General features: G+C 43.9%; 1 protein-coding gene and 1 long non-coding RNA gene across 6 annotated transcripts in view; one reads left to right on the forward strand and one right to left on the reverse strand.

The window, feature by feature from the left end:
• Nucleotides 1-24,234, forward strand: part of HNF1A (HNF1 homeobox A) — a 54,431-nt gene that overhangs the window by 12,479 nt on the left and 17,718 nt on the right. The window contains exon 1 of one of the 4 annotated variants that reach the window (XM_083478651.1): nt 16,506-17,364. The exons of 2 other annotated variants lie outside the window; for them this stretch is intronic. In XM_083478651.1, coding sequence (XP_083334777.1) covers nt 17,027-17,364 — 338 coding nt within the window. In that variant the 5' untranslated portion in view covers nt 16,506-17,026. Of the gene's footprint in view, nt 1-16,505; nt 17,365-20,959; nt 22,509-24,234 lie in introns of those variants that run through there. One more of the 4 variants, XM_083478654.1, reaches the window with a different exon arrangement.
• Nucleotides 11,752-20,954, reverse strand: LOC310695015. 2 transcript variants are annotated; one of them, XR_014519857.1, is made up of 4 exons: nt 18,643-20,954; nt 15,108-15,185; nt 14,545-14,731; nt 11,752-12,216 (listed from the first exon to the last, which is right to left on the reverse strand). It is a non-coding gene; the product is annotated as an uncharacterized lncRNA (long non-coding RNA). The 2 variants fall into 2 exon arrangements; XR_014519858.1 differs by lacking the exon at nt 18,643-20,954 and having other exon boundaries at nt 11,757-12,216; nt 15,108-15,447.

Genomic DNA, 24,234 nt, shown 5'->3' on the forward strand with positions numbered 1-24,234 from the left:
GGCCTGATCCAGTAAGCTCTTCTTATCGGCATCCACAGCAGCTGAAACATCTGATTGTAGGCTTTGGAGATGGACATATGTGTGATTTTGTTTTTAAGCTTCAATTTGGGTTTTTATTTAAATTCTGTTCTAAGAGATGGTGGATGAACAGTGGAGGCTGGTCCATTAGGGCAAATGGGGTACTGCCCCACCAACCATATTCCTCTCTCAGCCAGCTCCCACCTGCCTGCCTTCTCTTTTGGAACTGGCTGTCAGTTTCCTCCTCCTCAGTTTCAGCATTGCTCTTGTTGAACTCAGCAGGAAAGAGGATTGGAAGAAACCTATTATTTGTTGGCTCTCCTACTTGCTTGCGTTCCTTTCGTTCCACAGCCATCAGTGAAGACCAGTGAACTGTGTTGTCCTTCCCCCCTACTTGTGCTTCCCGAATATTTTTCACATTTACTGGAAGCGCAGAACTATATCCAAAGATGCTGCTGGCATACAAAGTGGACGAGCTGTTCCTTCAGCCTATGTATATTATACATAGGCCTTCTAGGTGTAGATTCAATGCAATGGTGTAGTTCAAACGATGGGAACATAGGAAGCTGCATTATACAGTGGGAAAGAGTATTTTGGAAATATGTAAACCTTTGGTCCTGATCCCCCTAAAGCCCTCTAGAGTCTGTGACAAGGACTCTCCAATTAAGAAGAAGAAGAAGAAGAAGAAGAAGAAGAAGAAGAAGAAGAAGAAGAATTTGGACTTGATATCCCACCTTTTACTCCCCTTAAGGAGTCTCAAAGCACCTAACAATCTCCTTTCCCTTCCTCCCCCACAACAAACACTCTGGGAGGTGAGTGGGGCTGAGAGACTTCAGAGAAGTGTGACTGGCCCAAGGTCACCCAGCAGCTGCAGGTGGAGGAGCGGGGAATCAAACCCAGTTCACCAGATTACGAGTCCACCGCTCTTAACCACTATACCACGTTGGCTCTCTTTTGGAAGACAAGAAGAGCCTGCTGGATCAGACCAATGGCCCGTGTAGTTCAGCATCCTATTCTCACAGTGGCAAGCCAAATACATGTGGGAACCCTGCAAGCAGGACCCAGGCACAAGAGCCCTCTCCCCTCCTAAGATTTCCAGCAACTGGCATTCCGAAATATTATTGCCTCCTAGAGCATAGCCATTGTGACTAATAGCCATTGATAGCCTTATTGAATTTGTCCAGTCTTCCTTTAAAGCCATCCAAGTTGGTGGTCATCCCAGCCTCCGGTAGGAGCAAGTTCCATAATGTGCTTTCCTCTGTCCTAAATATTAACAACATTCAGTTTCATTTGATGTCCATAAGTTCTAGTGTTATGAGAGAAGGAGAAAAACCTTTCTCTATCAACTTTCCCGATCCCATGCATAATTTTATAAACTTCTATCATGTTCCAACCACTGATAGGGGAGTTGCTCCATCCCCTTTATCATTTTGATTGCTCTTTTCTTAACCTTTTCCAATTCTGCAATAACCTTTTTCAGGTGAAGCGACCAGAAGTATACACAGCCTTGTTCTGGATCTCTGGACACCCACTTAGTTTAAGAGGAACAATTGCAATGACTGCTTAAAACATGATTATTTATTACTGCATTTATATTCTACCTTTCCTCCAAGGAGTTCAAGGTGGCACACATAGTTCTCCACCTCCTCATTTTTTCCTCACAACAACCCTGTGAAGTAGGTAAGGTTAAGAGGCAGTGGCTGGCCCAACGTCACCCTTTGTACTCTTATAATGGTGGGCATATTCTACATTGCCATTAAAGTCAGTCACCAAGTCTGTAGTCATATTCTGCCAATAAGCAGAAGCATCATCACTCTTAACCATTTTTACAGAGAAAGAAGTGTTTTCTTTAAACGATTGCACTGTTATTTGACAGGTGTCAGGTGGTTTAAATTTCTAAATGACGCATTTGATGGTACAAAAGATGCCAATGCAGATGACATACAGCCAAATACAATTGGAATTCAGGCTACAGAAGGCAGCACCTGCAAGACACCAGAAGGAAGATCAGTTTTGACAGCTGTTAAGACTTCCCCAAAAAGTTATATGGCTTTAGCCGTGGGTTTAGTTTCAGGGATAGTGAATTCATTTGCAGTTTTGACTCAGGTTTTGTCTCTTTAATTTCAAAAGATGCCAAGAGGTATCCCCCTTTGTTGAAGATTCTCTAAATTTCATTGGGGTGGGGCGTTGTTAGATACTCTTCTTTACAAGGGGCACTGATCTCCAAAAACATGCTTTTCTTTTATGTACATTTCCCCCCCCCCCACAATGCTATATCTACTGGTAAGATAAAAATAATACACTTAATATATCTAATTGAATTAATTTAATAGTTAATATAACTAATATTAATTATTAGTTATATTAATTGCTTGCATCCACCAAGACCTTGACTGCTGTTACAGCAGATGAATCTCATGGGGCGTCCAGAGTACAGTCCAGTCCTGTTGTATTGGATGAATTTCAGCTGGTAAGGCTCGAGAATGTGGACAAGGTGCTCAGATCAGTCAAGGCAAGCACTTGCACTCTAGACCCTTGCCCCTCTTGGTTGATAAAAACCAGCAGGGAAGGAACAGCTGGCTGGGCCAGGGAGGTGACCAATGCCTGTTTAAGAAAGGGGGTGGTCCCTGCCTGTTTGAAAGAGGCAGTGGTAAAACCACTCCTTAAGAAACCTTCCCTGGATTCGGAAAACCTAAGTAACTACCAGCAAGTTGCTAATCTTCCTTTCCTGAACAAGAGGTCGCAGACCAGATCTAGGTGCTTTTGGTAGAAACTGATTTTCTGGATCCATTTCAATTGGGGTTTAGGCCCGGTTTTGGCACAGAAATTGCCTTGGTTGCCCTTTATGATGACCTCTGTTGAGAGAGAGACAAGGGAAACCTGTCCCTGTTAATTCTTCTCGACCTCTCAGCAGCTTTTGATACCATGGAGCATGGTATCCTTCTGGAGCGACTGTCCAAACTAGGGTGGGTGGCACCGCTTTGCAGTGGTTCCAGTCCTACTTGGATGGTCGTTCCCAGAGGGTGTTGCTTGGGGGATGCTTTTCAGCCCTGTGGAACCTACAGTGTGGGGTTCCACAGGGCTCAATTCTATCCCACATCTACATGAATCCACTGGGTGGGGTTATCCGGAGATTTGGAGTACATTGTCAGCAGTATGCTGATGGCACTTGGCTCTATTTCTCCTTTACATCTGCAGGTGAGACAGTGGAAGTGCTGGATCAGTGTCTTGCCTCGGTAATGGACTGGAAGAAAGCCAACAAACTGAAACTAAATCCAGATAAGATTGAGGCACTGTTAGTGGCTGGTTCTCTAGACCAGATGGCTGGGAGGTCACCTGCCTTGAAGGGGTTACACTTCCTTTGAAGGAGCAGTAGTAGATAGGTAGCCGTGTTGGTCTGCCATAGTCAAAATAAAAAAATTCCTTCCAGTAGCACCTTAAAGACCAACTAAGTTAGTTCTTGGTATGAGCTTTCGTGTGCATGCACACTTCTTCAGATACACGGAGCAGGAGGAGGAGCAGGTTTGTAACTTGGGGGTACTCCAGGATCCTTTGCTGTCGCTCGAGGCTCAGGTGGTCTCAATGGCCCAGAGTACCTTCCATCAGCTTTGGCTGGTGGCCCAGCTACGCTCCTATCTGGACAGGGATAGCCTAACTACTGTTGTCTATGCTCTGGTTACTCCAAGGTTAGATCACTGCCCTGCATTATACGTAGGGCTGCCTCTGGAGACGGTTCGGAAACTTCAGCTACTGAAGAATTCAGCAGCCAGGTTGCTCACCAGAGCAAGACGGTTTGAGCATATTACACCGATCCTGGTCCGACTGCACTGGCTACCAATTAGTTTCCGGACCCAAATCAAAGTGCTGGTTTTGACCTATAAAGCCTTGACCACAATACCTCAAGGATTTTACTTTCCATATGAACCTACCCAGATCCTGAGATCATCTTCTGAGGTCCTTCTTCATATGCCTCCTTCTAGAGAGGTCCGGCGGGTGGCAACACGAGAATGGGCCTTCTCTGCAGTGGCTCCCATCTGTGGAATGCTCTCCCCAGAGAAGTTCACCTGGCACCTTCATTATATACTTCTAGGCACCAGGCAAAAAAAGTTCCTTTTTAACCAGGACTTTGGTTGATTTGACTGATATCCTATGCCCTTTTAAAATGTGGGTGTTTTTTGGAGGGGAAGTTATTGGGTTGTTTTTATTTCGATTACAGTGGAACCTCAGGTTACATACCTCTTTGGTTGCATATTCTTCAGGATACACACGCAGCGAACCCGGAAGTAACAGGAAGGCTTTCGGCGGCCACACCTGCACAGGAGCGGGCTCCTGCCGGCCGCACATGCGCAGAACAGGCGCGTCTGGATACGGATTTTTTGGAGTGCACACAGACCCCTGGAATGAATTAAATTTGTATCCAGAGGGTCCACTGTATATATTTTGTGCTTTTATATTTTGATTTTGTTCTGTGAACTGCCCTAAGGCATCTGGGTATAGGGCAGTATATAAATTCAAAGAAGAAGAAGAAGAAGAAGAAGAAGACATAAATTTATAATATCATATCATATATACAGATTTATATTATCTGTAATGAAATAAATATTTTTCAATTTAAACAATGTATTGTATTTTTTAAAAAGTAAAACTTTTTTGTCATTTTTCTCTCTTTTTACACTGACTTTCACCAAGGTTGATAATACTAGGAGGCAGTATGCTTCTGAAAACCATTTGCTGGGAATCACAATTGAGGAGAGTAGTGCAGATGTTCTCTGGTCCTCGTCGAGGGCTTTTCTTTGGGGAATCGGGTTGGCTACTGTGAGAATGGTGCTGAGCTGGGTGGGTTCCCCTTTGGCCTTAACCAGCAGGCTCTTGCGCTCCAAATCAGCTTTCATTATGCACCCTTAATTTGCTGCAATACAACTGAAGATAGTGATAGTCAAGTGTCCTCAGGGTAGGTCTACTGAAATTAATGCTCAGGCTAAATTGGGCCCATTATTTTCAATTGATCTACTCTGCGAAAAAATTTAGTTGGATAAAACCCAGTAGAACTGCCATTTCTGCAGTTTTAATAATACAGAAAAATAATGCATTTCCCACACCCACCAAATGATTCTGTCTATCAGAGGAGGGGCTGGAAAAGATATCACAACACACACGGAGAGAGAGGATGCACACTCCCTATCACTCCAGAACCCTGAAGTGAACACATTAAACACAGTCTCTTCCCACTTCTTACCCTTGAGAAGTGTCCAAGGGACTTTAATAAGACTACTTCAGAGTAAGTGGTTTGAAGATTGCAGCCTGTATGACCACAGCATCATTATGATGTGTCTGCATTACAGCACTTGCTGGCTCTCTTGGGGAAGTTGCTAGAAAGGTTAATGGCATAATTACTATTATTACCATAATGATAATGAGTGGAATTGCTTCATCTACTTTAAACACTGTTAAGCCTCATCTGCTCCTCCTCAGCAGTCTTTTTTCCCCACTGGGACGGGATGGAAACTGGGCTCCTCGTCGTCTGGCCTATGGCAAATGAATATTTCCCACATTGAAGGAAGATGGGGGGGGGGGGACCTGAAGTGAAACAGGCTGGAGCCCAAGTTTCACAATTTTGCACATGTCTTTTAACTGCTGCTCATTTTGCACTTGTTTTACTGCTGACGTAAGCAGGGCTGCTTTGGGAGTAGTTCTGGAGGAGACAGCTCTGCTAGGCTGCAAGCTTGCCTTGGGGCACCAGCTACAGGTTGATTCATCAGTGGGAACCAATTTTAGTGGTTTGATAGTTAAGGGCACTTGGGTTTGTTTGAGGCTGCTTGGGTTTGAAATGATTCCTCTCCTAGAGAATGGAAAGGTCAGCACACAACGTGGCTTCCCTTTTTAACAGGGAACTGAATCTAACACTTGAGTAGCAGCCTTTGAGCCCCTCCTCCAAAGTCCATTTTATCGTGGGTCACAATGACTTGTGCTCATGATGGCATTGAGGTGATAAAATACCTGTCTGCTTTCAATGCTATCTGGACCAGGTGTCAGCAGACTTTTTCAGCAGGGGGCCACTGTCCCTCAGACCTCGTCTGGGGCCTGACTATATTTTTTTTGGGGAGGGGGGGGGAATGAACGAATTCCTATGCCCCACAAATAACCCAGAGATGTATTTTAAACAAAAGGACACATTCTACTCGTGTAAAAACACACTGATTCCCAGACTGTCTGCGGGCTGGATTTAGAAGGCAATTGGGCTGGACCAGCCCCCGGGCCTTGGTTTGCCTACCCATGGTCTGGACTCTGTACCTTTGATAGTTTAACTGCATACATAATTCTTTGTTTTGAACTGGGCATGTCCTGTCGCTTCCTTAAAATATAAGAAGAGCCTGCTAGATCAGACAGAAAGCCCACCTGGTCCAAGATCCTCTTCTCACATTCAAAAGGCATTTCCGCCCCTCCCCGCGCCCCCCAAATATTATGGGTATAGTAGTTTGGTATAGTAGTTTGTTACAGTAGTTTCTCGAAGCTACCAGCATGAGTCTGACCAAACTGCGGGAGGCAGTGGAAGACAGGAGTGCCTGGCGTGCTCTGGTCCATGGGGTCATGAAGAGTCGGACACGACTAATCAACAACAACAATAACAACAACAGTTTGTTAAGGCTTGTTAGAACTGTAACTCTGTGAGGGGAAAACTACAGTGCCCAGAATACTTGGGGGGGGGGGGAGGAATTTCCTTAGCATGTGATTTCAAGGTGCAGTAAAATGTAAAAAATATAAGAGAGATCTACACAATTTTAATATACATTTATTTATTACTTACTTACTTATCAAACCTTTATTAGGCATTGTGCAAATAAAACCATAGAAGAGGAAATAACATATAAAAGCTTTGAAATATATATAAAAGGCAGCAGTTGGCTACATACATATATATATATATACATATAAAATCAGTGGTTTTCGTTGTTAACCTGCTCCTTGGAGGACTGCTACCAAAAACTCGGCTACCCCCGCCGTTACCCTTTGGTCGACGTCGGATAGGCAGAATCCCACACATTCACCTTGCTGGGGTTCCAGACCACCCAAAAGAGGGGACAGCACGCGTTGACGTGGGATACTGTACAATGGGCAATGAAAGAGAATATGCTCTACAGTGTCCGGGACATTCATAGAACATCTGCAGAATCTCTTGTTTCTAGGAATGTTTTGATATCTTCCCCTGACAAATGCTGAGGGAAAAACATTCAAACGGGCCAGCATAAAAGCCCTACGTTGGGCTGGGATTATTAATTTAGTGACGTAATTGGCTCTGCTATCTAAGATATTTAAATCATAGAATATGGGGGAGCAAATTTTGTTTACAGCTGCCATAATATTTTGTCTCTCGACATCCTTTAGTCTAGTTTGGATATTATGGAAAATGTATTGCTCATTAGAATTGTACAGGGGCTCCAGCTCGATGCCTAAAGATTCAATCTTTTTTTCGAGGTACTGATACCATCTTGATTTATAGGAGTCTTTGAGCAAATCAGCGAGCAGACTTGATGGAGGGCAGCGAAAATGGCAGCGTAACCAGTACTTTATTGAGGTGGACCATGCCCAATATTCCATTGTGTGTATGCCTATTTCTGCACACATTGTTTCATATTTGATCACAGCTGGGAGTCCAAGAATACGTCTCAGAAAGCTGGAGTGAATCTTTTTTAAATCACTGTTATATGCTTGGACCCATAGCGGGATTCCATAGAATATCTGGGATTGCACTTTTGTTTGAAATATCTGATTGGCCGCAGGAATAAATTGATTACCTTTCTGATAATAAAAACGGGCAACTGCTGATGAGGTACACTTTGCCTGTTTTATGGCATTTGTGCGATGATTTGCCCACCCTAAATTGCTCTGGAATAAGATTCCCAGGTACCTATAGATTTTCACTTGTTGGATTTCTTGCCCTCTTATTTTCCATTTCTCTAATTTCCAACCATTCGAGAAGACCAAAATTTTTGTCTTCTCATAATTTATAGAGAGTTTGTTACATTCGCAGTAAAGGATCAGAGAAGATATAAGACGTTTCAGACCCAAGCTCGTTAATGATAGTAGGACAGCATCGTCTGCGTATAATAAGAGAGGAACTGGTTTCTGATTAAGTTTAGGGGCATGTGATTCTATTTTTTGGAGGTGATCTGGCAAGTCTGATAAAAATAAATTAAATAGAAAGGGAGCGAGAATACACCCTTGTTTTACCCCTTTCGAGTTTGGGATGTCTGATGAAAGGTGACCTTTGGTGTTAAGTTTGACTTGACAGGTATTGGAAGAGTATAGATTTTGTATTAGAATCAATAAGCGCTGATCAATTTTTAATTCTGCGAGTTTCCTCCACAGCTTTGGGCGGTCAATTGAGTCGAATGCACCACGAAAGTCTACAAAAGCAGCATATATCTTAGATTGCCTTTGGGATCTATATTTTTCAACCAAATGCATAAGTATAAGGCAGTGGTCTAATGTAGAGCAACCTTTGGAGAAACCTATTTGTTCTTTCCCTGGTAAATTTAGATTTTTCATCCAGGTAAGAAGTTTAGATAAAAGGTGCTTAGCGTAGATTTTCCCTATCACTGATAATAGGCTTATCGGTCTGTAATTCCTTGGTTCTTTTGGGTCGCCATTTTTAAAGATTGGGATAATTATTGATCTTAACCATATCTCAGGTATGATCCCATATTTATCTATGAGAGTAAACAATTGAGCTAAGGGTTCTGCCCACCAATCTATATAGGTCTTGAATAATTCTATTGGTAGACCGTCTGGCCCAGGAGATTTCCCCGATTTGAAATTTTTAACTATCTCTCTAATTTCCTCTTCTTCTACCCTTGGCCACTCCTGGAGTTTATTGATTTTATTTTTAGTGGTCTCATTTCCTTTGAGTTCACTGTGTAGATTGTTAAATACAGATGTGAAGTATTGGGACCATTTGGATTCTGCAATTGGTGGTAGAGTTAGTTGGTTTTCGGCTTTCAATCCTCCGTACACCAGGTTCCAGAACGCTTTGTTGTTTTTACTCTGAATTGAGTCGAGTAATTGTAGCCATTTTTGGGTTGCATATTTCTGTTTCTTTTCGGCCAGAATGTAATGGTATTGTCTTTTTTCATCAAGATAAGAGGGCTCTAGTTTAGCGCGATTATTTTTAAATGTTTGGCGCAGCTTTCTTTTTAGCTGGAAACATTCATCATCAAACCAAGGGCTAGCGCTATGTTTAAGTACCCAAACTTTAGGTGGAGTACTAAGCTCTACGAACATTTGGAAGATTTCATTATAAATTTTCGGAATATCACTGTAGGGATTAGTGGTCTTTAAGTTGGATAATACTTGTTTTCTCAGGTTGGCTGTAAGTTTTTGCCCCACTGCTGCACTCATTTCCTGGGACCATTTTAATTGGGTCATTTGTTTGTATTGAGAAGGTTCTATGATATTGTACTTGGTTATTTTGGTTTCGTCCTTTAAGTTAATAGACAACAATAATGGCTGATGGTCGCTTTCAGTACGCGTTCCAATTTTGAGGTCCATGATTGAATTTATAATATTATAAGGGACAAGAATATAGTCGATGACACTGCATCCTCGGGGGGAGAAGTATGTAAACTCCCCGCTTCTATCGCCTTTTGTTGAACCGTTCACAATCTGCAAATTAAAGTTGTTACATAATTCAAGTAGGCGTAAGCCTTCGTTGTTTACAACCCTATCTCTGGAGAATCGTCCTATTTTCAGGGCATGTGCGATATCATTATCAGTATTCCAATTTAGTTTGCTACATAGTTGTTCATTGTTGGTTCCCACTCTGGCATTAAAATCACCTGCTATTATCAGTGAGGCATTTGGGTATTTATCGGTCAAATTTTCTATATAAAAGGTTAGTTGTGACCAATTTTCACTGCTGCTGTTGTTTTTGGTTGGGGGGATATAGACATTTACAAGTAGCAAAGTATCGTCTTTTTGGGTTAAAAGTAGAGCTTGTGCAAGTGGTAAGCATTTTTCTAGCTGCTTGATTTCAAACCCTAAGTTGTCTTTGATCATGCAACAGAACCCTGCTTTCGGCCGGCCCTTCGTGTTTGTTTTCACTGCGGGTTTCGTATAGGAGGTGAATCCATTGATTTTAATATCTCTAGTTGACCATGTTTCTTGTAGAAGTATTAATTCAAAATCTTTAAGGAAGTTCATTAGGTCTGGGTCTCCGTCTTTGTTTCCCCACCCTGCAATATTCCAGGACAGCAAGCGTAGGATCCGTTTTTGAGTTGATGGCTGGTTGACAGCATTTAGTCATTCTAGTTCTGTTATTGAGTCCAGCGAGGGATTTTGTCTTGTGCAGATACAGCCATTTGTCGCTGCTTTCGGCGGGGAACATAATGGTGGGTCTTTTAGATTCTTTTTTAAAGTGCGGGAAATTAAAATTTCCTCCCTTTCTTGGTTTTCTTCCTTAACTATTCCTTGTTCCTGAGAAATTTCTGTGGTTGGTAGACTGTTGTGGACAGTAGGACTGTTTTCAGTCTCTAGTTCCATTTCTTTGGCCTCATTTGATGTTGGGCTCAGTGAATCAGGTCTGTTGGAGGTCATCTTTTGTTCGGCAATGTTAGAGTCCTTTGTAGTACTTAAATAAGGGGTACCTATTTCGTTTAGAGCTAGTATTTGATATCTCAGCCAGGAATTTGTGGTCTCATTGCTGGAGTTTTTCCTTGCCATTTCATATTCTAAAGGAGGCTGGATTTGAAGGTCTGCATCTATACATTTGAAAGTTCCATTGGTGGCTTTCTTTTTGACTATGCATTTAGGGGAGAGGGCTGGTAAGTGTAAAGTTTGATTGTGTATTGTTTCTACTGCATTTTGTTGCCCTTGTTGGTGAATTTCGGTCAATCTGGCCTGTAGTTTCGTCAATTTACTGAGTATGTTTATTTGTTCTTTGTCTGGTAGCTTGGTAAAGTTACTCAGCAGATCTACTTCTTCTGGGACTGTCCAGTCTATTGTATCAAGGGCGAGGCTATTATTTGATGCTACAGTCGCTTGGTTTGAGAGCTTGGATTTTTCTTGTGTGATTTCCCGGGTAGCTGGCTGCGGTTTCTCCCATCTACTGGGTTCTTCCACGGGAGTAGGGCAGATGTCGGCTTCTGGTAGAATGGCCTTATTCATCTTGTTCTGTCTTTTAGATCCTTAGCATGTGATTTCAAGGTGCAGTAAAATGTAAAAAATATAAGAGAGATCTACACAATTTTAATATACATTTATTTATTTAAAATGTACCTCACTATCCAGTAAAAAAACCCCACAAATCTCTTGAAATGGTATTAAAGTTAATAGGTGAGATCCAATTATATCCACAGTAGGACTGGGTGATATATCCTCCAAAACCGTTTTGAAGTCCACATCATGATACTGGTTTCATAGTTTCTGACCTGGCAACATACTGTATTGTGAAACAGTTTGTGTGTGCACACGCGTGCTATGCAAAAAAAACCCCAATACAGTGGTACCTCTGGTTACGTACTTAATTCGTTCTGGAAGTCCGTTCTTAACCCGAAGCTGTTCTTAACCTGAAGCACCACTTTAGCTAATGGGGCCTCCTGCTGCCGCCGCGCCGCAGGAGCATGATTTCTGTTCTTATCCTGAAGCAAAGTTCTTAACCTGAAGCACTATTTCTGGGTTAGCGGAGTCTGTAACCTGAAGCGTATGTAACCAGAGGTACCACTGTATGGAGAAAACTGTGAAGCCAGCCAGTGCCTCTACATAGCTCCATCCTTCTTTCAATGTATAAATACATTGCGATGTTTAGCTGGTTATATATTGCGATGTTGAAAATCAGATCTCACCCAGCCCTAACGTGCCCTTGAATTTCGATCATGCCTCTTGCTTGTCTGGGTGGAGGAGAGAGTGAGGTGTGTAGAAGCAAGCCTACTGTACAAAGGTAAAGTTTGCACTCATTGTTCCACCCACTTTTTATTCTGCCTCTGGCCTTGCCCACTTTTGGCATGTGGCCCTTCTAAGGTTACTCAGAAGGGAATGTGGCCCTCCGCTTGAAAAAGTTCCTCACTCCTGCATCTGATGCATCAAACAGGCTGTTTTAAAGTAGTGCAACAGGTCAGTTTGGCCACTAAGTGGCACTCTTCTTTCTGATACCAACAATGTGCACATCCTATCCACATTTTTCTTCGGTCTTCTTGCCTTTCCGTCCTGGATAAAAGAAGAATCAGAAAGCCGGCAGTGGAGGACAGAAACCCCCAGCCCTGTGTTTCTTGGATTTGCTCTCTGCTTCTAAATTTCTCTAGCCCCAACTCAGCACCTACACTGAAGCAGTTGCATGCGTTCGCTTGGCTGCATGCACCTCACACATTTAAAGCATCTTTTGCACTACAGCTCCCATCAGGCCCTGCCAGCCCAGCCGTACGATGCTGGAGTTAATGGAAGCACAGCCATGCTGGATAGGGCTGATGGGAGATGTAGTCCAAAAAACATGGGTGCAGGCATGCATCAGGTTGGTGAAGACTGATCTGTTGTAAGTCGCCATCATAGAATGTTAGAGTTAGAAGAGACTCAAAAGGTAATTTGGTCCAGCTCCCTGCAGGAATCATAACTAAAGAATCCCTGACAGATGGCTATCAATATAGATTGCCTTGAGGACCACTTGACCAAAAACCTTTTAAACCATAAGCCAAGCCCTGGACATGGCAAGTTTCCCTGCGGAAAGCTGGTTCCAGCCAGGTTGTATAAGTTACCTGTCAGCTGCTGTAGACAGGTGGGCGTAGAAACTTTGGGTGGAGCTACAAGCTCAGTCATCAAGGGAGACGCCTGGCTTGGTTCTATAATGGGATAATCACAGGCCAGGAAGTAAATGGGCAGGATGAGATCTGTCAAGATCTCTTTCATTTTGTGTACCTGAGCCGCCAAATAGGAATATGTAATACACAGATTGTCTATTAAAGCACCAGGGCAGAGGTTTTCAACCAGTGTGCCGTGGCACCCTGGGGTGCCTTGAATGATGGTCAGGGAAACCACGGGCAACACTGGCCTCAGTCCCTCTTTCCTTCCTTCCCTCCCTCCTCTGATGTCCTCTTGCGTCTCTGCCTCCCAAAGGCTTGTTTGTGCAAAAGCCCTGGCTACAAGCTCCCCAGGCAAATGGTGCCTCTGGGGCTGGCCAGGGGGTGCTGGTTGCCAGGAGCTCAGGTGGCCTTGGAGTAAGTAAGCAAGCAAGCGGGTGAGGGATCCCATCCAGTCCACCAGCCCTTGCTGCTGGAAATGGACAGACAAGTCCCAGGCCCCTGTGGGGCAGTGGGAGAAAGCACCTCTCTTTGTGGCTGGGGGCAAAGCTAAGAAACCAGGGGCAGCAGCAGTGGCTGCCCAGAGGACTCCCAAGGAGAGGGGAGAGGAGGAAGAGGGAACACTCCACAAGGGAGGGTATTCGAAAAAGGGTGAGAAGCTGCCAACTCTGCAAGCGAGGGGTGTCATAACTGGGCTCCTGAGCCCCACAGGGGTGCCACAGAAAGAATGTACAGTGGTACCTCAGGTTAAGTACTTAATTCGTTCCAGAGGTCCGTTCTTAACCTGAAACTGTTCTTAACCTGAAGCACCACTTTAGCTAATGGGGTCTCCTGCTGCCGCCGGAGCACAATTTCTGTTCTCATCCTGAAGAACAGCGTATGTAACCCGATGTACCACTGTAGTTGGTCAAGGGAGCCGTGGACTCAAAAAGGTTGAAACCTAGGGTATTCAAGGGCAGGCCACCTCCTTCAATATCCACCATCTTGGGCCTTATGATCAGCAGGGGAGGCCCTGCTGGTGATGCCACAACATGGAACTGTCCAGTTGGTGCTGATAAACTACAGGGTCTTCACAGTGGTGGTTCCCTGTTTGTGGAACACCTTCCTAGTAGGAGAGGTGCATCTGTCTCCCTCCTTAACAACATTCAGGAAGATTTTTTTTATAAAAAATAATAATCATGTTCACCCAGGCCTTTGAAGGCTGACAGATACTGCTACTGGCAACCAGTGCTTTTTTTTCAGCCGGAACTGAGTTCCAGCACCTCTCAGGTGGGCGCCATTGTCATTCTAAGAGAACAAGGGTGGCATTCATGGTGAGTTTTGGCAGTGGCACCTCCTTTTCTAGAAAAATAGCACTGTTGGCAGCCATTAAATTATTTACTGTGAGGATACTGAATTGCTTTGAAATGTTTTCAGATGTTCCTACATGTTTTTTAAAAAGCTCTGTTTTCCTGCTTTATTTCCCAACCTGGACTCTTTTGCAAAAGAGGAGTGGAAGTGTTACTAGGCTAAGTTCAAAGTGTTACTATAATAATTATAATAAATAAACAATAAGATTATGGTATGATTATCAATCAAGGGACGCGGGTGGCGCTGTGGGTCAAACCACAGAGCCTAGGACTTGCCGATCAGAAGGTCAGCGGTTCGAATTCCCGCGACAGGGTGAGCTCCCGTTGCTCGGTCCCTGCTCCTGCCAACCTAGCAGTTCAAAAGCAAGTCAAAGTGCAAGTAGATAAATAGGTACCGCTCCGGCGGGAAGGTAAACGGCGTTTCCGTGCGCTGCTCTGGTTCGCCAGAAGCAGCTTAGTCGTGCTGGCCACATGACCCAGAAGCTGTACGCCGGCTCCCTCGGCCAATAAAGCAAGATGAGTGCTGCAACCCCAGAGTCGGTCACGACTGGACCTAATGGTCAGGGGTCCCTTTACCTTTACCTAAGATTATCAATAAGAATAATTAGCAACAATACAGGAATTTAACACTTTTGAAAAGTTAAAATAATAGACTAAAGATAGATTAAAACTCTAATCAACTTTCTGAACATCTGGATAGACTTGTCTAAACCAAAATGTTGTAAGCAGGTGCCAGAGAGTACTGTGAAGGTGCCTGCCTGATAATAGAATTAAAAAATAATAATAATTGTAGAGTTGGAAGGGATCCTGAGGGTCATCTAGTCCCTCCTTGCAACGCTGGAATCTCAACTAGATCATACATGACAGATGGCCATCCATCTTCTGTTTGAAAACCTCCAACGAAGAAGAGTTTTACCACCTCTCTTGGGAGTCTGTTCCATTGTCAAATAGCACTTACTGTCAGAAAATTCATCCTGATGTTAAGTTGAAATCTCCTTTCTTGTAACTTTGAATCCATTGGTTTGGGTCCTAGCATCTGAAGTAGGAGAAAACAAGCATGATCCATTCTCCATGTGAAAACCCTTTAGATATTTGAATATAGGGCTATCACATCTCCTCAGTGTATACCGTACTTGTCTTTTATCTTATTTTTTAAAACATGGATGGAAATGTGTAATTGCAGAACTGCCCTGGGAATTGCATTACTCAGGTTTGTTTTTCATTGGAAGTTATTTTGGTTCTCCTATAAAGGCAGTCCTACTGAATTTGCACTTTCTGAAACAATACACAGACTTACAGATAGGTAGCCGTGTTGGTCTGCCATAGTCAAAATAAAAAAATTCCTTCCAGTAGCACCTTAAAGACCAACTAAGTTAGTTCTTAGTTGGTCTTTAAGGTGCTACTAGAAGGAATTTTTTTATTTTGAATACACAGACTGAAATGCAGAACCATCCTTCAAAATGTGCACTTTTACAAATTTTGCAGTGCAGTTCTCTAGCCAGCGAATGTGAAAAAGAAAATTGTATTGACTGGGATAAAGTGTGCATAAACATGCATACATTAGGAGAAAACAACATAGGGACATAGAACATATTATGGAAAATTGCATAGAAATTTGTATATTGTTTTAATTTATTAGTCCAATTACTTTTAAACTATCATCTTTTTAGCTTTTTGTATTTCATCTGTGTTGTTTTAATTTGTGTAAGTCCCCTTGAGTAGGAGTCTGGGGGAAAGGCTATATATAAACAGCAACAAGAAGAATAAAAAATGTGCAAATTAGGAGAAATTTGCACCAAAATTCTGATGAATTTTCATGAGGACTTTTAAAAAAACAACACAAACTGATATGGAAATATGAAGAACTGAATTTATACTTGGAAATATGAACAAGTGAGGGAAGCCCAGATCCACCCATCCCTGCTGGCAGCAGAGCGTGGGACAGACAGGTTGTCATCCTTACGTCAAATCTATCATGAACAGCGTGCCCATGCCCTTCCGCAGCTTATTTTCATTGCAATGGGGCTTCTTCCAGAAGACAACCTCCTGATGGACCCAATGAGTTAGGAGCTGAGGGAAAGAACCATTTGAGGAGGACATGACCATCTACATCTCAGAATGTACTGGGCCAGCCCTTTCTATACTTTCCAGCCACATCCCAAAGATACATAGGAAGCTACCTTACACCGAGTCAGACCGTTGGTCCATCTCACCCAGTACTGTCTACACTGACTGGCAACAGCTCTCCGGGGTTTCAGGCAAGATTATTTCCCAACTCTGCTTAGAGATGCCAGGGACTGCTTCTGCTTCTGAGCAGATGTTCTGCTACTGAGCTTGGTATCGTTCTATTATGTACCTTTCTAGGAGATGCCATTAAACTTCTTCCCATGCCCAAATCCTGCTCCTCTCCACCACCACCTGGTCCCTTCTTTTTCTTCAAGAGGTGTCTCCTGTGCGGCCTCATCTCCTTTTCCTCCACTCTTCTTCCCCCTCTTATTTTTCCTCTCGCTCTCCCTCCCTTCCTGGGCACTTTGTGAACTGCTGTTGCAATGCCGAAGTCCAAAGTTCAGTAACTTGCCTAAGCACACAGATAAATATGAACCTTGGAGAATTTGCATTGCTCCAATGTAAACAGATAGGCGAGGGTCCCTTTATCAGCACTGACTCAGGACAGTTGTGGGGGGTCTGAAGCTGCTTTTTTTTTCCTCTTGGGGAATTTTTTTTGTTGGGGGGGGTTTGCAAAGGCCGAACCTGCTGCCATTTCTATTCCGCTCCGACGGGTGGCTTCAGAAACATGGTGTAGCAAACACGGGGATCTGCGTCGAGCACGTTGGAAAAACCTCGGGCCTTAGGAGAAGCGGCCAGAACTGAAAGACCATGGTTTCCAAACTCACTCATCTTCAGGTGGAGCTGCTGGGGGCTCTCCTGGAATCTGGGCTGAGCAAGGAGACACTGATCAAAGCCCTGATGGAATCGGACCCCTACCCACAGCATGGCGACAGCCAGCAGCGGACTGCCAGCACAATCCAAGTCGAGAAAAGAGAACCTTGTACAGAACTCACAGCTCTTGCCAATGGGATGGGGGAGTCCAGGATGTCCGAAGACGAGACCTCTGACGATGGAGAAGACTTCACTCCGCCAATAATGAAGGAGCTGGAAAACCTAAGCCCAGAAGAGGCTGCACACCAGAAAGCCGTGGTGGAAAGACTCTTACAGTAAGGGCATCTCCTGCCTAATATCTCTCTCTCTCTCTCTCTCTCTCTCTCTCTCTCTCTCTCTGTGTGTGTGTGTGTGTGTGTGTGTGTCCTCTTTTATCCTCTACCTTCTCAAATCACCCTAACCCTTACCTTAGTGCTAGCAGCCGATCTAAAGGCATAGAGATTCATGTTGTAGCACAACTACTGGACAAGAACCCAGCTTCCCTGTCTGAGATGATTCTAAATAAAAGGTATAGTTAAAACCTAAAATTTCAGGCCCATGCCAACAGAGTGCCCCAAAGTCCAATTCAGATAAGAAGGTACTTCTTTAGGTGAGGAATAACTTTGGAACTCACTCAGCAAACATCTCTTTTTTTTATCCTGTCCGCCATTTCAGATGTTGCATGGGAGGTAGAAGAGTTAGCCTTGTAGAACCCAGAATCGTTTTTCTAAACCTGAGCAAGCAAGGAACTATCTTCGGACAGTTGGGGTTGATGAGCATGGGGAAACTGTCCGCATAATTGTTCCTACAGCAGAAGTGTTCAAAGATGTGAAATGAAGCGCCATAGAGTTGCCATCATGAGACATGTTCCCCAAACACACAACACTCTTGCCCTCAGTCTCGAATAACTCAGATAAGCCATCTTGTTGTTACTGGCAAAACAGGCATGCTCAAAGTATGCGCTGCCAGCCTTGGACAAAGAGAGGATTCCCTAGGAATTCATGCCAATGTTCCTAGCAGGAAGGTTGTGACCATTCTTTCCCATCTCCCTTACTTTCTTTCCCACTCTTGCTAACCATAATATATCCACAACCTACGTACTTATAAATGAGCTCCATTTGGAGGTGGGGGAGTAAAAACGTTCTTTTAAAACTCCAGACTGTTGTTGAATCTAATAATATTTATTAGGGGCTGGGGGAGAATCTCTGTATGCAGGGAGGGGATTTACATGAGCTCCTATGGAAGGACTCCTTGGGGGAAAATATGAATGCAAAAACAGCCCCTTCTGTTACTGATAGGGAGAGCTTGTGAAGACCACAGCTCTGATTTTGGGAGCAAATGGAAGGCAGGTCAGTGCGGAATCTGTGGGATAGCTCATTCAGTAGAGCATGAAACTCTTAATCTCAGGGATGTAGATTTGAGCTCTACGTTGGACAAAAAGATTGACAAAAACTAAGCAAAGACCTTGCAATAGCCACCCCTGTGATGCAGATCCCAATGGAGTCACATTAATTAGCTGTACCGCTTTTGCTTCTGAGCCCAGTGTCACAAGCAAAGCAAGAGGCGCTTCTTACCTGTGAGTGGAAGGAGAAAGGCCTCAAGACTCCAAAAGTCCTTTTCTTCCACCATTGTTCCTTCTTGTCTTGTATTTTCTTTCTTTCTCCTATTTTTAACCGCAACCACCCCCTCGAATCATCTTTCTTTGCTCATTTCCCCTTTTTGGGGTCGATCTTTAAAACTCCCCGGCTCCCAAATGACCCCTTGCATCACCCCACCTTTCCCCTCCACCTCTCCCAGAGTCTGTGTCGAGATCTAGGGTCAGTTTGATTTCCAAAGCCTCAGGACTGAGCTGGTTACTAATTATCCAGTGGCTTTATTATTTCTCTTTTGTCTTATAAATTTATAAACGAAAAGGCTCAGATAAGCTTTTTGATCATTAACTTTTGATGATTTGTCAGGTGTCTCCTCTCAGAGGAAGCCAAAGGAGTCAGGAGAACACCTGTTCTCCTCTTTTGTGATGGACATCCGTGAAAAGGTGAAAGAGGAGGAGGATCGTGCTATTAGGATTTGGAAAGGAGCGTTGCGGGTGGGTTCACACTGGGCTCTCAAGTGATGGCAAGTTTAAAATGGCTCCGATGCTTAGCGGGCTGTAGTAAAGGCAATTCAACTAATTCATGAAAAATGGATTGAAACTATGAGGACACAACATTTCACATGGCATATTTGAGCATTCAAAGCACTTCACATGCATTATCTCAGTAATCCTTCCAGCAACCCTATTAGGTAGGTCAGTACTACTACTATTCACACGCATTATCTCCAGCAGAATATAAAAACATAACAAAACGTCAAATGGTAAAAACTTCCCAATATAGGGCTGCCTTCAGATGTCTTCTAAAAGTTGTGTAGTTCTTAATCTCCTTGACATGGGAGGGCGTTCCATAGGGAGGGCACTACCGACGAGAAGGCCCTCTGCTTGGTTCCTTGTAACTTCTTGCAGTGAAGGAACCACCAGAAGACCCCCGGAGGTAGACCTCAGATCTCAGCTTATTGATGGGGTGGAGACACTCCTACTAGGTAGGTCAGTAGCATTACTATTCTCATATGCAAAGGATCAAGGCTAAGGGAGTGGCTTCTCTAAGGGGCCTCCCATATGTCCTTTTAATTTGGGGTTCATTATTATTCTTATGATGGTATTGGGCATGTTATACCCAATTATACCAATCCTGCTTTGAATACTATTTGTGCCTGCAAAGGGTTTGGGGTGGGCATGCTGATTCATTTCCATTCAGTGGATCTCCAGTAATGTCCTGGTAATATCCTGTAACTTTTTATACCACAAATGTTCTGGGCAGGGGAGGAAGGGTGTTGCACTATAGTGCTAAAGTGCCCCTCTAGAAAGCAATAAAGCAGCAACACAAGGGAAGCAGAGTAGAACAACCAATAAACTGGAATGGTTTAGTGTGGATGGTCCAGTATAAATCCATCACTGGTGCACTGTTACTGCATCAATGCTGTGTTGCAGAACACACACACACACATACCAGTCTGGACGGACCCTCTGCCCACTGTTGTGAGATCTGAACCAGAGATGAACCAGTTCACACTTGTAGCCACTCCACCAGACCACTCCACCAGGTTTAGACAACCAGCTCTTAGTTCTACCTTTATCTGCTCGGTGCATTTTAATGAGAGGGAGTGTGATGTATTGGTCAGAGCAGCCTCCACAAATTCAGTGCCACCCAGCTGTTTTGGGCTGCAACATATCTACACGGTTGTATTATGCTGGAGTTGATGGCAGTTATAAAAACAAAACATCTGGAAGGAACCAGGTTAAGAACATAAGATGAGCCTGTTGGACCAAGCAAATACCCCATCTAATCCAGCATCCTGCCCTTGCAGTAGTCAACCAGGTGCTCCTAAGGGAAACCCTCAAAGCAGGACTCAAGCACAAGAGCACAACCACCTTCTGCCATTTCCAGCAACTGCTATTCAGAAACATGAGTGTGAAAGCAAAGCTAGTAGCCATCAACAGCCCTCTCCTCTGTGAATTTGTCTAATCCTCTCTTGGCTTCATCCAAGTTGGTGGCCATCACTGCCTCCTGTGGGAGTGAGTTCTATAATTTAACTATGTGCTGTGGGAAGATTTGGGAAAACTGAGTTAGAGAGGCAGAGTGGACCTGCGTTCAAATCCTCAGTCAGTGACAAAGCTCACTTGGTGACCTTGGGCCTGTCACCAACCTTCAGCCTGACCTATCTCAGATGGGTGTGAAGATGAAGTGGAGAGGGATGGGGCTATGAACTCTGCCTTGAGCTCCTGATTTAGGAGAGAGTGGTGTGGCGCTCAGAACCTGCTTGTGGGCTTCCTCCTTGGGGCATCTGCTTGGCCACAAGACTAGATGAGCCACTCTTCTGATCTAGCAGGCTCTTCCTATGTTCTTAACTATATTTAAGATATATACAACAGCTTTTGGAGGATGCATCCAAAATGCTATGGGACTTTGGGTGGTAATAGTTGAGAGTGGCTGCCTCCTCGTTACCCTTCTAGTGGCAGGTGAAGACTTTTTTTTGTCCCAAATTGATTTTGGGAACTATTTTTAATAGATTAGAGTGGCTGCCCCCTTTTTGTCCTTTTACTCACAGGTGAAGAGTTTATTGTTCCAACTGGCTTTTAGGAACTCACTGCTTTTAACAAAAGAGCTGGCACCACACTGTTTTTATTGTAATTATCCGTGTGTTTAAAATAGATTTTTATATATAGTTTTAATTCTAACCATGTTTAATTTTAATGTTTTTCCCCCCTATGTTTTTAGTTGTTATTATTTTTATCTGTAAGCTGCCTCTAGTCCCTGCCAGAGTAAAAGGCAGAGTATAAATAAATTAATCATTAAGTTCAAGCCAACAGGGAATTCTGCTGTGCAAAGCGCATAAAGTTAACAGGGATAAGGCAAGAACATAGCAGTGCCTCTGAGGTCTTTCCAAGCGTCTGCTTATGATAGCATTCAAAACCTACCACTTGAGGTGGCTGCCTCACTTTGTACTATGTGTCTCAGGCCTGATCAGTAATGCCATGCACAGCAAATCTGATGTTTTAAGTTCACAATCCAGTTCTATCCCAAACTCGGGTCTGTAACATTAGCAGACCAAGCTCTGGGTTGCTTCATAGAAATTTCATGTTCTATAGCTAACTACCTCGTGCTTCCCACAGCTCAGGACGAGAGCAAACACATGGTCAGCCATGCCAGATGATTAGTTTGCTCAATCCACTGAAGCAGTTTGGACTTTGGCTGTAGCAAATGTCCTGATAACACCAAAAGTACCTAGGCAGGTTTTACAGCTGAGCTAACTCACCTCACCAGGCCTTCCCCCACCCTGCGGAGAGGGTGGGGTTTTCCCCCCCATAAAGGAAAGGGACAGAAGAATAACTGGAATCAGGCATGGCCTCACGTAGGAACCAGCTGCCTTATACTGAGTCAGGACTTACCAGCCCATCAAGCTCAGTGTTGTTGACACTAACTGGCAGCAGGGATTAAACCTGGGACCTTTGGGTGCAATACAGTTGCTTTACCCCTGAGACACAGCCCTTCCCCTGAACAAGTTGTTGCCATTGCATTCACAAAGAGGACCAGGACGTGTTTGGAAACAATCCTAACAGCATCAGAAAAGCTTGCTGGATCAGGCCAATGGCCACCTAGTCCAGCATCCTCTTCTCACAGTGGCTAGCCAGATGCCCCATAGGGAAACCTGCAAGCAGGATTCGAGCACAAGATCCCTCTCTCCTCCTGTGGTTTCTAGCAACTGGTAATCAAAAACCTTGCTGCCTCTAACTGTGGAGGCAGAGCACAGCTATACTGGCTAGTAGCCATCCATAGGCCCTATCCACCACGATAGTTATTGTACTGATACAGCACAAGAAGGAATGAGAGCAGCATTTCCATTGGTAAGAGTCGAGTATTCTGGCAAGTGAAGCTAAGAATGTAATTTAAACATCAGTGGGGAGACCGATATAGCCATCTTAAGTGCTGTAAATCTGCTCCAGCAGTGGGGGGTTTTTCCAAGGCGTGTCCTTCTGCAGAAATATTAAAAGATGATCAAGGATTCCTCTCAGGTTGACCAAACCAATGTGATGTCCACCAGATGTGGCTGGGGCTGATGGGAGCTGGGCTCAAAAAACATCTGGAAGGCACCCTGTTGGCTACCTCCCCTCCTCTTGGGAGAGTATCAGTAATGGCAGAAAAACTTACTTGGAAGCAAGTTTTGTTCACCACTACCAATCTTACCCTACAAGGTGCAGCCTCAGAGGACTCTATGCTCTGTGCTGGTAATTGCCGGTAGACGAGCGCTGAACAGAATCCCAAAAGCCTGAAAATCTCTGTGCTATAGAGAACAATCATTTTCTGTTGCTTCTTAGTGCCATTACTTGGTTCAAATTATAGAAGCGGAGAATTAAAAATGGAGTGTTTAAGATCAATTTTTAAAATGTGTTAGGATTGCGTTTTTTCCAAGAGGAAAATGTGAATATTTCCTTGTATAGCAAACTGAAAATATTGTGTGTGTGTGTGTGAGAGAGAGAGAGAGAAGAGGGGGGGGGGATTTAAAATTGCAATATTAAGTTAATCAATTTGGGAAGGCAGGAGTAGGAAAGTGGATTGTATTTTTTGATGCGGTGGAGTTTTTTAAAATTTAGATTCTGTTTTGCTGCGAATGGCAACGGCTGTTGGGGCTCTGGGCTCAAATTGCAACATCATATTTGTTGTGTCACACAGTACACAGGCCAGCCTAAAGGCCAAATTCAACAGAGAGGGGGGAAATGTTACCAGGAGGAACAGTTCTTACCTTTCTTCCTCCTCTGTCCTTTCCAAGTCCAATTTATTCAATGAAATCAACAAAGATGCAGGCTTCAGGGTTCAAAGACCAGGGATGGTGCGAGCGGTGGTGATCCAGGGCTCGGTCCGAAGCAGGAATACCAAATTAGTTTTCAAAGGGATCAAAGGTCCTCTTTCTTGTACCAAGAATGGGTCTCAGAAACCCAGCTCAACATTGCTCAAGGAAGTGGTGGAGAATAATGGGGTGGAGAGGCAGCATAGAAAATGAATAGCAAGAAGACAGATGTTGGAAAGCGGGCAAGTTAAACCAAAATAAAAAAAGGAAACTAACATTTAAGCGAAAGGCTCTTTAGGACTGGAACATCGAGGCATTCCCCCCCATGAATGTTGCTTTCCCAGTTCTCCGGGATTGGGTTTTCTTTTAATGCTAACAACTTGATATTTACTTTCCATTTAAATTTGTGATGCTGCTATAAATTATCAACCAGGCTCTTGTTCCCTTTGAGTTTATAACTAACTACCTGGGTTACTTATTGTTCAGGTAACAAAAGGGAGGTGAGAAGCCCTTAAAAAAAGGGACCTCAGAAGCCCAGCGAAAAGGGAAGCTTGAACTGGTGCTGGGAAAAGGGTCAGAGAAGGATAATAAGGGGCACCAGTGTCAGCCGGCCGAGGCCTAGCGGGTGGGAAGCAGCCTGCGAGACAGTGAACAGGACCACTTTGAACTGCGCTATGAAAGAACGAGCTAGTTCACGCTTCAATCATTTGAAAGAAGCTCGGGGTTTCCCTTAACTCCGTGTTTTGCTTTTTTAAAATGTGTTCCGCTGCTTTTTGAGGAACTTC

This window comes from Podarcis liolepis (genome assembly GCF_965112155.1).
Source record: "Podarcis liolepis genome assembly, chromosome: 15".
Lineage (NCBI taxonomy): Eukaryota > Metazoa > Chordata > Lepidosauria > Squamata > Lacertidae > Podarcis > Podarcis liolepis.